Here is a 15395-nt window from a genome sequence, read left to right as displayed (position 1 = left end):
TATTTGATTACAGAGAGAAATCTTGATTTTAGTTATTCTCTCTAAGGTTTTCCTTTGAGCCTACTCTAAAGAAAAAAGCCTTTCGACTGTGTAAAGACAAGAATTTTTGAGGTAACAGAATGCTTCCCCTGGTTGCTTCCTTCAGTTTTGACAATAAACAAACTCATCAGACTGATTTTCAAGTTTTTCTTTTAAACAGATATGAAATGTATTCTTTTTAATCAATACTCATATAATTTATCAGTTTATCAGTATGCAATGTTTTGTATTATTTTACGTTTTACTACTTCTCTATTGGCTAGTCAGCAGTCAGGGCTGTTTTGACAGCAGCTCTATTTCCCTCCTGTACCGCCAAATCGATAACCCCCAACTTAAAGGCTGCATCATATAAATTTGAAGAAATTTCTCCGTCGTCCCTGCTGCTAGCATGTGCTTGTTCTAAATGAAAATTAATGCTTTCTTCTTTGATTTCCAATTTTGACTTCCAATGATCACTTCCTGTTAAAGAGTCCCCAGGCGGTTGAAGAAAAATCCAGAGAAAAGCCACACCGGGCTATAAGCCACATGATTCAAAGTGTAGGAAAAAAGTAGCGCCTCATAGTCCGAAAAATACGGTACTCTTTATGTAAGATTCAGAGAACTTACAAAGTAAGTTTCACCAAAGTAATCACTCATAGTCTGAAAAATCCGATATTTTTTATGTAAGATTCAGAGAACTTACAAAGTAAGTTTCACCAAAGTAATCATTAGTTCTATCAAAGTCCAATGAAAGGTGATGAGTTTCAAAAAATAGCTTCTAAGTTTTGAAGTAATTAGTTTCATTAAAGTTTCATAAAAGTATCTGATAAGTATCAGAAAGTCCTTTGTAAGTTCAGAAAGGTCATCACTATGTTCCAGAAAAGTAACTTCTAGGGTCAGAGAAATATTGCACTAGAGTACTAATTTTTTTGTAAAACAAAGAGACTGTTCAACAAAAGCCAGTTTGTTCTGAGGTTTATAAATTAGCCTCACTCTGTTAAAGGTTTTAAACTCTGTTGTTGAGCTGTTATAAAAACTTCATTGAATAAAATTCAACCAATAGTAATTTATTGTGATTTTTTTCATCACAAGTTATTGACTTTTAGATTACCATTTCTTTGGGTGAATGCAGTAAAATATAACTATTAAGGCATTTCTTAAATACACTGTAGATGTACAGGACCAGAGACACAGAAGTTAAACAGAAACACACTGAAGAACTTTGTGCAAAAAATAAAAAACGACCTTGTGCAGCAAAAATCTACAGTAAGGTTGGTAGATTTTATGACCTGGGCTGATGGCATGTCTTTATTTTTGTCTATAGTTTCATGTTTTACAGGAAACAGGAGTCTGCAGAGACATCTGCTTTTAATTTCTCCAGGTTCAGTTGGCCACCCAACCTCCAGTCCAATGTGGTGTGCTTCTGTAGGAACCAAGTTTCTGATTATATTTTCTTGCCAAAATAAGATTTACGCAAAAAAGGAAAATAAATATATATTTTTAAATATTTTATTTAATTTGGACAAATTAATGAAGTCCGGTTGGTAAAAAAAATTATTCCATGCGTTGTCTGTGTTTGCTTGAGTTTAATGTGGTTATGAGGTGACTCAATGTGCATTACCCTATAAATTGGATAGTATTTAAAGTGAATACAGTAAATATAATTTCCTCCAGCTGGTTTACTTCCATCATATTAGTGTCCACTGAGCTCTCGACTTTCAGAAAGGCATTAGTTTCCCATGGTATTGAGTTGAATATTTCAACCATCATTGTTTGTTAATAGTTGCAAAAGCATCAAAGTGAAAATATGTCAAAGAAAAGATCAGCTGATCAGTCAAGAGGTCAGCTGATGATTACCAATCTTCCTGTTTGAAGGTAAGACTTTGGTTTAAATTTTAAAGGATTTTTTTATTCTCTACTGCAGGTAACTATTGTGGCTTGACTCCTGACATTCCCGCTGTTCTTCAAGCTGTGTTTCAAATAGTAAATGAGCTATAACATCTGTCAGCAAGAGCACTCAACAGGAGGTAATTAGGGGAGTGACCTGCAACTTTGTTTGTTTGCTCTTTTATGGAATGACTGAGTGACTTACATGGTTTGTTGTTTTTAAGACGTTTTGAGTTACATGGAACAGATCGAAACCGTCATTTAGAGTTGCATGCTTCTTTAACATGATGTAAGTTTAATGCCTTGGAGCCATAAGACTGACTTACTGAAGTGACTTAAGCGATACAACTAAAGGTCAGTTTTACCCTTCACAATCACCCAATGAAATGTTCCAGTATTTGATTTCAATGTACTTGTAATTTCAGTGGCAAATGTTTGTAATTAATTAGAAGATACAAACAGTATGAAAAGTTATACCTGTCATTTGTACGTTGAATATCAAATTATCATTAGTGTCAAATATAACCAGGCTATGACGGTTCAGCTGCAACCGTGAGGGAATGGTCAGTGAATTATTTTTATTTTAATAAAAGAAACATTCACATAAAACACTTTCTGTGGGGCTCATTCCAGCATTTATCTCTGTGATGAAAATAGCAAAATGTTCAGTGATGTAATTCAAGAAATAAACACACTTTAGTGGTCTATCTCTTAAATCTCCTTATTATCCTGCACACGTAGATAAACCCGTAAAAAGCGCAGCTCCACCTTAAATAAAAGCACAAGCTAAATAGTCAATTAGCTATCTTTTCCTGTTGACAGAACAAATCTATTAACTTTCATTTCCTGTACACCAAAAAGATTCCTTGCTGCTCCAGTTTCCTGTTTGCTCCAGTTTGTTCCCTTGTTGCTACAGCTTCTTTAGTTTGTTTAGCTTGTGTCAGATCTTAAACAACTTATAACAGCAGCGTTTATTAGAGAATATGTGAATAACCGGTTAACATGCCATGAATTATCAATAGTAGAACAATGGCAGCAATGTTTACAATCCCATTTACAGGTTTGAATGAGTTTATAATGGAACGCTTAATGGAAATAGTATAACATAAAAAGTAGTTTCATCATATTTCTGCTATTCAAAATCTAACACTTTTAATTTTGATAGACCAAGTGATTTCTGACAGTGATAGAAATAAACATCCCAGAATGTAAATGTCAAACTTTGCTGCATGAATGAATTAAAGACATTAAACATAAACATTGTACGACTTGTTAAAACGCTATACAGTTGTTATAATAGCATAAATTATATCTGTTACCTGAACAAAAACTAATATGAACTATTGGACTTGGATTTAACAGTTATCTTTGTTTTTACTTGTATTTAGCTGCTGCTAAACAATAATGTTTAGTTTCCAACCAGCCTTCCTCACATATCTTGGTTTTGTTCCCTCACGGTTGTTTTCTGTTGTCTCTTGTGTTTTTTCCCTTCCTTTCTCCATTTGTTTGTTATGGATTAGAGTCACTGAAAACAAAAGATTTTAATCTCAGAATTCAGATTTATTTTCCTCAGAATTCTGACTTCTGTTGTTCTACATATAAAACAATAACAGTACCGACTTTCTTTCATTTTAATTACAGTCAAAAAATGGCAATAAACAAAAGAGTGTGTCTAAATAAATATTTTATTGTTGATACTATTACAATTATCTTATTCCTTAGATGACATGTGACTGTCCTAAAATACTACACTGTACATGTTCTACATGTGTGGACAGGCTTTATTATAACTGTAATATTATCACTATAATTATCTTGAAAATATAAAAACACACTTGGATACTGTAGTAACAAAAATATTTATAAAAAGTCTGAAAATGTTCTGTATGCTTTACAGGAAAGCTAATGTAGTTAAATAATTTAAACCTAATAATAAACAAAAATGAGTTCTTTCAACAAACACATCAAAGCAAGAAATAACACTGATAGATTAGATACAATACAATCATCTGTCCATATCACAACTTTAATTTCAGTGTGAAACATGACATGGGCTGTGGTGGTTAGTTCCTGGTGTCCTTTAAGAAATATGATGCTCATTTATTTATCAATTCATATAAAAACAATGTTTCTCATATTTTTATAGCCCTAAAATACAACTGTAGCATAAAAAAAACAATGTACAATTTCCCCAACCAACACATTTTACAACATCAAAGAGATTGTAAATGAAAGAATAAATTAAGTTGTGAAGAACACTTCTGGTTGCAAACACAAGGCGTATAAGAGCTGACAAACTCACTCTCACAAGCAAACACAGCATAAACACGCTAACTCATACAAGCACACTAGATACAAATGGTTCAAGTTGTGTCTATGAAGAATTTTTAATGTTCAAGAATGCTCTGAATGATATGCATGTTGCATGCACTAATGGGTAGCTAACATCTGGCAAAAACGCAAATGAGACATGAGAAAATATTCCGGATTTTATTTCTTTCACTTGCATTTTCTTTTGCATTCTTTGTGCAAAGTGTTATCGCAAAGTGACAAAAAACAAACAAACCTGTATTGTTCCAAAAAAACATGTAACATGTTTTATTATTATTTATTTTTATCAGAGCATCAGTCCATTGACATCAGTTCCAACCCAGGTTGCTCAAGCCTGACAGTTACATGGAAAATATTTTCTGGTGGGCCTCAGGTTCTAATTAGACCTCATGTTGAACTGAATTTAAACTCTTTAATGCTTTTATTACTAAAATAATTGATGTCCTGCTAGAGGACTGCAGACCCTTTCTGAAATACCAAAGCTATAAGTGTGAAGAGCAAAATAAGTAAAACGTAGGGAAAGGAGGTGATGGGTGATGAAGACTGTAAGTGATGGTAGTTGTGTTGGCTGTAGACTTTGTTTGGTGGCTCCACTGTGATGTAGCCATTGATGATACGAACCAAAGGAGGAGGCGGAGACTGAACCATGGAACTGCAGGAGGAAATAACAAGATAACAAGATGAATATATAATGTAACAACACTAGTTTTCCCACTCATTTTCTTACAAAAGTTGGTTAAATGGATTTGTCCTAATTGACTTTATGGTTTAAACACCAACAAACAGTAATTGTAAAGACTAATCTCACATGTTTGAAATGAAAAACCATGTCACACTTCTGGAAAATGTTGGGGGGTTTTCCAGCAAAACTTAGGTATACTGTAGAAAGGAAGTCTGTGCAGACAGGTTCTTTTACTGCATAACTATGCAAGGACTGCATCAGAAAGTCCCTGCTTTGCAGTGAACCTGCCTGTGTGTATACTCTGACCATTTCTCCTTTTCAGACATTAAAATACACAGACATGTTTAGAGAGTGCACTTTGTAGCAAGCATAAGCAAACAGTCTGTTTCTTTTCCCATTTAAAATTCAGAGTCTTGCATAAAGAAAGAAAAATAATTTCTACTGACATTATGTAAAGAGCACTTTATATGACGTTTTCATCCTCTGCATGTATTTGTTTTTTCTTTGGGTTGTCATATTTAATTCACACAGTCCAGCTTTGTGTATGTCAGATGAAACTGGAAACTCTAAATGGCCCATAAGTGCTATTTATTGTGGACTGTATTGGTTGACCCCATGATAAATGACTGGAAATGGAGACACTCTGAACAAATGGTTCTTCCAGATAAATGACTCTAGGAAATGGAAGAACAGAGTCTTACCCTTTTTGACAACTAAAATGAAAGCAAAATCTTGCTGTGACAAAACATACAGAAGTTTTTTCACATGGCAGGCAACTCCTTTTTGTCAAAAAGGCGAGCTTGTTTTGTTCTGCGGTTAGTCCCTGCCTAGAGCTATGGTGAGAACCAAGTCAGGTTTAATTGTCAGGTAGCTATTTTTACATGTAAGACACTGATACCAGCTCCACAGAAGCGTGGATCTAATGTTTGTGTTCTGTAACTAAAAGAAGAGGATGTGATTCGATATGTTGGCTGCTTGTTTGGTGATATGTTGGCTGTTTGAGCCCCCAGCATCACATCAGGAAGTTCCCCACAGTCTTCTCACATACTTGATGAAGTAACGTGTTTATCTTCATTCGTTTATAACTTTTTCTTAAACAACTATTACAATTATAAACCATACTGCGGTGGTCAGAAGTTGATATACAATCATCATGCATAAATGTCATGTTAATACAAGGATTTTGATTAGAATTTGGATTACTCTATTTTTAGGAGATAATTAAACAACTTTAAAGGTTTTTAAAAAGAAAAGATGGATAGACGGATGGATAGATGGAAGCAGAGGTTCCTTACTTGGTCTGCATCCTGTTAGTCTATGGCCGCATAAAACGTACTTTGTTGTAGACAGTGACATTAACTTTCATGTACAAGTTTGACCTCTTTTTAAAATGAATTCAAACCGATGCACCAATTGTTGTCTTGAATAACCACAAAAGCTATATGCTGTACATTTTCTCACCCTTTAAATCAGTTTGTAAAAGTCCAAAATAAAGTTGTCATCTTATCTTTCAGCTTTTTGTCTCCTTACCTCTCTTCTATGCGTACCCAAAGATCATTGAAATGTCGATTTTGTTGTTTCTTTTGCTTGTTCCGCCTCTTTTTCTTTAGCATCTTCTTCTCTGCTTTCTCTAGAAGATCCAGGCTGTCTGCAGGAAGGAGCAAGTGGGGTAGTGGGTCCTCTTCCAGGAGAACTCCCTGGTCCTCCTCCTTGTGTGGGAGCTCATGGAGGAAGGGTTCCAGAAGAGTAAAATCATCCTGGTGACCCTCCAGTGCTGGGGAAGCAGGTTTTGATGATGATCTCCTAAATGACACAAAAACATTAATAAGTTGAAGAACATAAATGGGAAATGTGTTTTAAGCCTTTTATGAAGAGGTTCCTAATACACTTTGATTCTTCTCTGTTTGCTTTGGCTCTCTTTGTGACGCATCAGCTTTGAATAGGTTCACAAATATTTAATTACTTTTCACATCTTTGCAGTTAAAGACTGCAAACACTAGAAAACAAAAATCAGAGACATATTCTTTTTTTCCTCCTGGGAACATGTGGACCTTTGAAAAGTTGACACACCCTGGGAGGAAGTTTTTCCTTTTCTTTAGATTTTAGTCAGCCGTGACAAAATGAAGATGAAGGAGAAAAGCAAGACTGAAGAGGGGGGAGATGAATTTTGGAAGTATTGGAAAAGGGTGTGGAGATAATATAGTCAACAAGATCAAGTTTGATAGAAAATACATGTGCACATGTCTGTGCGCATGTATGCAAATACAAATTAAAACATTGTGTACAGTGTGTATGGGTGTAGTGAAGTCTACAGACTTGATCTTCATAACATTTATTGACAGCTTTTAAGTTCCACATGGATCTTTGTCAGGTTAAACATTTGCCAAGTTGTGGACATGTCTCATTGCTTTCTAAAATTTGACCTGTTGAAGCATTGGAACATAAGCAATGATAACTACCACATCTGTGGACACATCTTTAACAATGAATGATATCCACATACTGTTGAGCAGTGTGTTCTGCCATCCAGATGTTGTCTTTGTCAAGAAGAACCTATTTAGTTAACCAGAAACACATTCTGTACATATTACAAATGATGTCCTCGCTGTAAATTAGGCTTAAAGTGGTCCAGAGGTGTCATCCACAGTCAGTAGTTAATGTGTTACGAGCAAAACGTTTTGCAAAAGACAAAAAGTTTTAAAGTCCCTTTAAGAAGCAAACCATGAAAAGCATTTATCTTAAACTACTCTCCTCAATCCTTATCACCTACAAACTTTTACAAAAGCTGATATGATGCAAGTGTTATTTTATTTCAATCTACATAATAAATCGCTCAGTTTCATTTCATTTGCGTTATTAGACATAAACAGAGTAGTAAAATTTTTCAGACTCGCGTTAACCCAGTGACACGGGTCAGGTGCTGGTTCATTTCAGGCTCATAATCCCATATCAAACACAGGCTCTTGTGTGTGAAAGTAGATTTACTCATTCATTCGAACACACACAGGAACAAGAACGCAGATTGAAAGTGAGATAGCCACCCGCAGTGCTCCATGCTCGACTGGCTGCACTACATGCTTCGCAGCAGGAGGTACGAGCCAAACTTAGGTTGGACTTTTCAACAATGCTTCATTGGTGGGCCACTGGGGAATTTGTCAGACCTATCAGCTGTGCAATCTAAAACACAGAAGCAGTCAGCAACATGCAAAATCTCTTAAAGAATGAGAGCTGTCAATGAGAATTATTTCTGCTGAAACAGTGAAATGTAAACATTGCATCTACGATATCATGCAGTCCGATTAGGGGACAACCTTTAGCCATATGTGTTATTCTGATGACTTTGGGGGCATGAAGGGTGTGAAGAAAGTGCAACACAATATATAGTAGTTACTATAGCAAAATCTAGTTGTATAGTTGCAGACTGCAGACAACTGAACGACATATCTTTTTTAGTCAAAATTAAACATAAAAACAATAAACAGCTCGGGAGAAAAGGTCTGATTGCTATGTTTAATGGATATAGCATTCTAGTCTTGAACAAATCGTGGCAAAAAAAGATCCTACTAACTATTTTCTCCTAACACCTCAACAATTTGTGATTTTATGCAAAAGACAAAACACGAAATTATTCATTTTCTACTAGTCAATTCAAGTTGGTTATTTATATATTCAGTTCATATTCCATTTTTCATCTTGTCTACTTTGATACCAGAGGCCACTATGATTTTAAAAAGTCAATGATTCAATTATGAAAATGTTATTAGTTATCATGATACCCTTAGTTACTGTTTTTATATAGGAAATAATGTCCTGGCACAATTATACTGAAAAACAGGGTGAGTCAAACTCATAAAGGTTGATGGGAAAATTAATCGGCCAGAATAGAGGGCAATCCAGGAAGAAGACCTATTAGAGGATGCAACAGACTGGAAACATCGGACAGTGACCCTAAACATACAATATTGAGCTTGTTACATAACATTTTCCATTCATTAGAATGGCCTTGTCCAAGTACTGACCTGAATGCAACTGAAAACTTTCTATCGGCCTATCATATAAAATCTCTGTGAGACACTTTGTGTTTAACTTGCTTACTACCAGTGTCGTTACCTCTTTATGGGTTGTCCAGCAGGCGTATGTTCCACCTCATATCCCTGGCGGCGAAGCACATCGATAACTGTGTTGTTGCCAAGAAAGTGACCTGCAATCAAGAAATTAAACTCATGACTCCCCTTTTCCGAAGCTAATGGTGATGCATTAAAGCTAACAGAAGCAGGACATTTGATATAAATGGCTCCAGAATACAGTAGAGTAGGGCAGGAATAAAGCAATTAGGTCTGGAAAACTCAAGGATGTAACATGGAAGGAGACAGGAAGGATCCCAGGTGGAGGAGACGTTACAGTCATGCAACAGTAATAATATCCAATATAAACACAATAAATTCAAAATAAAGGGCACGATTCTTAATGTCCATATCTTTGTTACTTTGAAAATGATAAAACATAAAGTTTCAGTGGGTTATAGTGTCCAATTAGCTACAATTTGCCTCCGATTTTGAAAAACAAAACAAAAATACTTGAAGGTTAGGGTTATATTTAAAGTTCTCCTCTCTACTCCTTCTTCTTTTCTTCACCAACCATTTTGATCTCTCCATTCACAACCGTACTAATCTTTTCCATCCCCTCTACTTGCCTGTCCTCTCTTTCTCGCTGTGACCCTCTCAGCTAGGTGAAGTGGGGCCATTGAGGCTTCAGGTTGCCATGTCAAGAGGTCTCCATTCTTCCTCTCATTCTGACAAAAGGGAGCAGTGGCCTATTGTCTAGGCCTGCTCAGCCGTGGCACCATGGAGCTGTGTAAACAATGAACCCCAGCACTTTAATCTGGGCCAGAGCCACCGATAGAAACAGGCTAGCCTGGATGCACTATAGGTGCCATGTTGTTGCCACCATGACTTGGAAAAAATGTTTTCACATATGAATGAATATGCAATGTTTAAATATGCATCGGTTGGAATTAGTCTATAAGATGTATATATACTGTATCCAGACCAAGCTCCCAAATAAAAATAGAGATCAGAATGAATCAAAGAGACAAAGTTTCACAGCTTGCTTTCATTTAGAAACAGCTTAAGTCTTATTCAAGCTCAATATTTATTCAAGTCTACATCACAGGACTGAGGTGGGATAAATTGTGCTGCTCGACACAATGTAGGGGAATGGAAAGGTTTGTGGACTTCAAAACGTCAGAGCCTCATTAGTATACACATAACAACATGCCTACATAAAAATACAGACATATGCAAACTTTCAGGATGTACCACGACAAAGTATCTTTAGTGGGAGAGCAGCAAAAATAAGTGTCCTTTAAATCTTTGAAAAAAAAACCTTTTTTTTTTATCTTTTGAGAAAAATAAATGAATGTAAAGTATAATTTCAAAATAGTGATAGGGTTTTATGTGCCTAAGACATCACAAAAGCAAGCAAATTCAAACTTAGTAAGACACTAAATGGCAATGTGAAACTAAAAGACGTTACAGAAAGAGTTCTATAGCTGTAGTCTTCAAATATGTTTTAGATTCATAGAAACTGATGAATTGTTATAAGTCCAAGTATAAATCTGATTCATTGTATATACTAAATTTAGAATTTAACAATACTTTCTCAAACAGATAATCTGCATTTATTTTAATGCAAGATGACTTTCTCACAGAGGTTATGTAATGTTTTCAGTACCTTGCTCCTAATTTGTGGCTAACTGAAATTGTGCCCTGCTGGTTTCACATATGACTTCTTTACAGAGCCATTTTTAGAGTCATTAAGTCTAACAGACAGCAGATAAAAATGAAAAAATAAAAATAAAAATTCAACATTCAATATTATCTAATGTGAAATCGCAAAGCTATTTTTTATCTGAAGTTTAATGCATTAGTTACAGAAATTTTCCACCTTAAGCTAAAAAACGTGTTTCTCTGGCCCTGCTTTGGGCTCATGGCATAACTTGCACTTGATATTTATTTACAGCCTCTCACTGGAAACAGACCTGCAGCCCTGCAATTTACAGCCCCGCACAGTTTTGGGCGTCCACATCTGGAGTAATCTGGAGCAACATCTGACATGTATTTCCACTGATTATTTACTTAGGCTTATTTCATACATCTTAAATCGATGAAATTGGCCAGGGATATTTGCACCAATGCACAATATGTTCACTGTATGCCTTTTAAGTTGCACCAAGAGAAGGGAGATGGTGGAGATAAAGATACCAGACAGACCTGAAAGCCTTCATTCACCGTGGACTCTCTTCATCCAGAAACATGAAATGGACCACTTAGTAAGAGAGGCACAGATTAGGTCATGTGTTGCTTGGAAAAGCTTAATTTTAATAATGTTTGGTCCAATTTCCTCTAACGCGACAGCTTTGAAAGCAGGCCAAAAAAGGAAAAAACTATAAATAAGTTTTACACAAACACTATGGTTTGAAAAAGTCTTTATCCTCATTACCTCCAATATTGAAAGCCAATTACTGATTAAATCAAATATATTTTAGAGGCAAGTGTTGTTTTAGAAAAGACCTATAAGTGTGGATTAGTCATAAATAAAAAAGGCAAATTAGCAGTGCAAGAAAATTTAAGAAATTGCAAACCAGTCTTAAAAAAATATGTTAACGGGACTAATAAAAGCCAAAAATATTAAAAGTCCAATATTACGATTTATTTTAGACAGAGTGGTATTACATGCTCTGCCAAGATACTTGTTTCAACTCAAACACTAAAGAGGAATGCCATTAGGACTTAAAAGACATTAAACAAAAAAAAAAAAACATACTGGCTCATCATGATGTTGGAGAATATATTAAAAAACCTTATATGCCTAGAAACGATCTCAGTTCATCCACTGGCTTTACCTGAGATTGCATTGTGGATTGTACAGGTTCAAGAGTAAAGTCAAACACACCTTGTTTGTCTTTAAAATTGAGCAAACTATGTTTTACTACTCCTCACACCTGTACTTAGAGCTGTGCAAGAGGAGAACCACAGAGGTTCTTCTTGTCAGGAAGATGTGGAATTGCTGAAATCACAGGCTCATATTATTAGAACATATGGAAAGTCTTAAATAGTGTTCCTTTTCCATAGTCTTCAATATTTACACTACAGCTTGAAACCAAGGTCAGAGCAGCAGTTCTCATAACATTACAGCATGCTGGATAAACAAACGCTATAGTCAATACTGAGGCCTTTCCACCCCATACAGACTTTTCTTGCTGTTTATGTACACATTATGTTCTGCTAGTCAGTAGACTTCAGCAGCCTGTAGTCATCACCTCTGTCCACAAAACAAAACCTTCTATTGAGGTAGATAACCATGAGGTGTCACCATGCTGTGGAGCATAAAAAGACAAATTAAGCCTAAGTAAACTATTGTCAAAGCTAAAAAAAAAACAAAACAGAAAAAAAAGGACATAGACATTTGTGATCCACTGTTTCAGAAATTATGTAACAACACATTTTTTTTTTCTGGAAAACCCCAACACTGGCTTGTAACAGCCAAGTAAAACCTCAGGGTGTTCAACTGTCAAAGAGCGTCAACCATCCATAAAAGTGACAGTCATGACAAAGACAATTACTGGTTATTCACTGGCACAAAAACAACACAGGTTTCTTTGTGTTTATCAAACAAGGCCAGCTCTGTCTAGAAATACAAGCTTTGATAATATGACTCTTTTTTTTTTTTTTTCAATTATCCATGATTTACTTATAACGTTATTTGTACTTGATGGGCACAGAATTCCTTCAAACAATAAACATAACCATCATCAATAATCATTTTTAGAGATTGTTTGAAAAGAACACAAACCCACAAGAAACAGTGTGAAAGATTAAAGACTTGTGGGATAGTGGGGGGCTTACCCATATGGGGTGATATATCTAAGTACAACTTCACTTTACAAATAGTTCATATTTGGCCAGAAAAATTCTCAGACTTATTCATATAGAGTGGCAATAAACACACAGATATGGTTTGGTATCAGACTGGTATGACTGCCCACATGTCAAGAGAGTTATTTATTACAAAAGCATCAAACTGGCTCTGGCATGCTCTTGCTATTTCTATCCAAGCAACTATGACAAACAATCTACAATAATGCCACTAATAAAAACAATGCCATGGCCATCCCTTGCAAATAAAGGTATGTATGTGATGTATGTATTTAGAGGGGGGTTGAAATATATAGTGTATTGCTCATGCTGACAACAAGAAGTCCCGGGCTTCTTACTTAGCCATGAGGAGGAGCAGGAGGGAAACTTGTAAGCAGTGTCTTGAAGAGTTTATTGTTTTACAATAGTTGTAGTGCCAGACATAAAAACCCGCTTAATGACTTGCAGTGAACAGAGGAAAACATGCAGGTTTTAGATTTCTGAGAATAATCTCTTTTGATTGAACTCACAGTGACCGCAGGACATAGTGTTGCACCTGGATTAATCCTCAATAGAATACAAATGTATTTTCAAAATACTGCGATACCACATGAAATAGTTTTAGAGATAATTCAGACTAGACACACGCACACGCACACACACAAATGTATATGTAGCCTCATGTTTCTCATAACTAAGGATCAGGGCAGATTGAGAAAGGAGCCAAAAATCAAGTTTTTCATAATAAGACGCAAAAGCCACAATTCAATCACTGTTCAAGAGTACGTAGAGTCGTTTCATCTTCCATTTGTCCTTCATTTTTGTAAAAATGTCAACTTGTGGTCTATAGACTGCAAAAAGAGTAGCACATGTTTGCTATTACAGGCACCAACAATCTTTACAACTAAACAGAAGATGAACAAATCTTGTAGAAAATAAAAGGATTTGCCTGGAACCCATTTATGATGATGTAACTTGTTGTCATTTTGGTCTTTATTTAAGAGTCCTCAGCATTTTAAATTCACTTAATATATGTGTACAGATTTGGAAGTTCAACCAAACCACTGTCTAAGCTTCAGTAAAACCGTTTTTGAAACACCAACATAAACAGGACATGGTTTTGAAAGTAAGATGCCAATGATAAGCATAAGTCCCAATAAAATATGGCTTTGACATGACTGTGAGAGTTTAAAAGATAAGCTATGCTGATTATAAAAAGCACACATAGCCTATGCCTCAGTTCCACAAAATAAGGATTCTTTATTCTAAAGAATGATAATATTTCAACCAACACCAAAACTATCTTTCAGTATATTTCTCTCAAGCAGACCGTGACTCAGAAACTGGCCACCTTCAATAGGGTATTGCTTTTCTATAATATTGATACCGATCTTCATTTGCTCCACTTTGAAAGCAGATGGAAAATCTGAGAAGCACTAAGAAGGCAGGCAAGAGGGTGAAAAAGGCAGCAGACAGAATAAAGATAAACCCATAAACAGACGGGATAAGATGAACACAGATTTCTAAACTCAAGACAGGAAAAAACAGAAGTGGAGACAATCGGGATACCAAAACAAGCAAAGGAACGCTAAGTTCCCAGATGACAAACTTTGATAAAACAGGACAAGAGCATCTTGGCTCCAACTTTAAAAATGAACAGTTAAGATTATTTAGTACGTTTCTATGTGCCATTCAAAACACAACTTAAAAAGGTTGTATTGTTAACTTGTACTTCTTATAATAATTTTAACTAACATATTTATTTGTCTAAATCTTTGCTACATGAATTATAAATCCCAAAAATAAGGAGCACAACAACAACATGAACAACTCATTGTTAAAATAAATTTTTGTGGCATAACATCTGTAACTATAAAGTTTTTCATCTTACCCTTTATTTGTTTGCAATTTATATACAGCTGAAAATGTAAACAAATATTCCAGACTAATGTATTTTTAAAATATATCTTTTTGAAATGCATTATGGATTCATAGAGCATATATTACCAATTTTTTCCCCTTGCAAAACAGAATTAAGCTAAACTATACTGTCTAACACAATGCATTACAGGAAAAGGCAGGTTACCAATACCAGATAATTTAAAGTTTCTAAACTTTAGTCATCAAGTATTGCCAAAATATTTCTTAAAATCACACCAAAATGATTGACGAGTTACTTCCAAAGCTAATAAATGTTATGCTGAGCCATTCAGCTGTTTGCCATTTTGGTGAGATGTCAGAGAAAGTGAGAAAGTGTACTGAAGAAATGACTTTAAAATGATTGTTTGGAATAAATGAGAAACAAGGAGCATGAGAGGTCTGTGGTATGAGGTTGTTTTTAAATAAGTTCACATGGAAAATTTGCGGTGGCTCACAGCACTTTGGAGCCGTGTTAAGGATTACATCTGCCAGCCTAAAGTAGACTCTGCGCTCTCTGTCAGTGCAGCCTTCGCTTTCTCTCCCGTTTGTTGCAAGGAAATTATTGTCCTTGACTGCGCACAAAGCAGCTAAGACATGACTGCAGTACGAAAAGTTTGACAATTAAAAGTGAGCCGATCTGA

The 15395-nt window shown here is 35.4% G+C and overlaps 1 protein-coding gene across 1 annotated transcript in view; it reads right to left on the bottom strand.

Moving 5' to 3' along the window:
• Positions 1 to 3591: 3591 nt before the first annotated feature.
• trabd2a (TraB domain containing 2A) overlaps positions 3592 to 15395 on the bottom strand; it is a 52305-nt gene continuing 40501 nt past the window's right edge. The window contains exons 5-7 of the mRNA XM_023337965.1: positions 9029 to 9119; positions 6449 to 6721; positions 3592 to 4888 (exon numbers count right to left, since the gene is read on the bottom strand). Coding sequence (XP_023193733.1) covers positions 4684 to 4888; positions 6449 to 6721; positions 9029 to 9119 — 569 coding nt within the window. The 3' untranslated portion in view covers positions 3592 to 4683. The remainder of the gene's footprint in view (positions 4889 to 6448; positions 6722 to 9028; positions 9120 to 15395) is intronic.

Source organism: Xiphophorus maculatus, chromosome 8, assembly GCF_002775205.1.
Source record: "Xiphophorus maculatus strain JP 163 A chromosome 8, X_maculatus-5.0-male, whole genome shotgun sequence".
Taxonomy (NCBI): domain Eukaryota; kingdom Metazoa; phylum Chordata; class Actinopteri; order Cyprinodontiformes; family Poeciliidae; genus Xiphophorus; species Xiphophorus maculatus.
The sequence above is the reverse complement of the archived record's forward strand: the minus strand, read 5'-3'. Positions and strand labels throughout refer to the sequence as shown.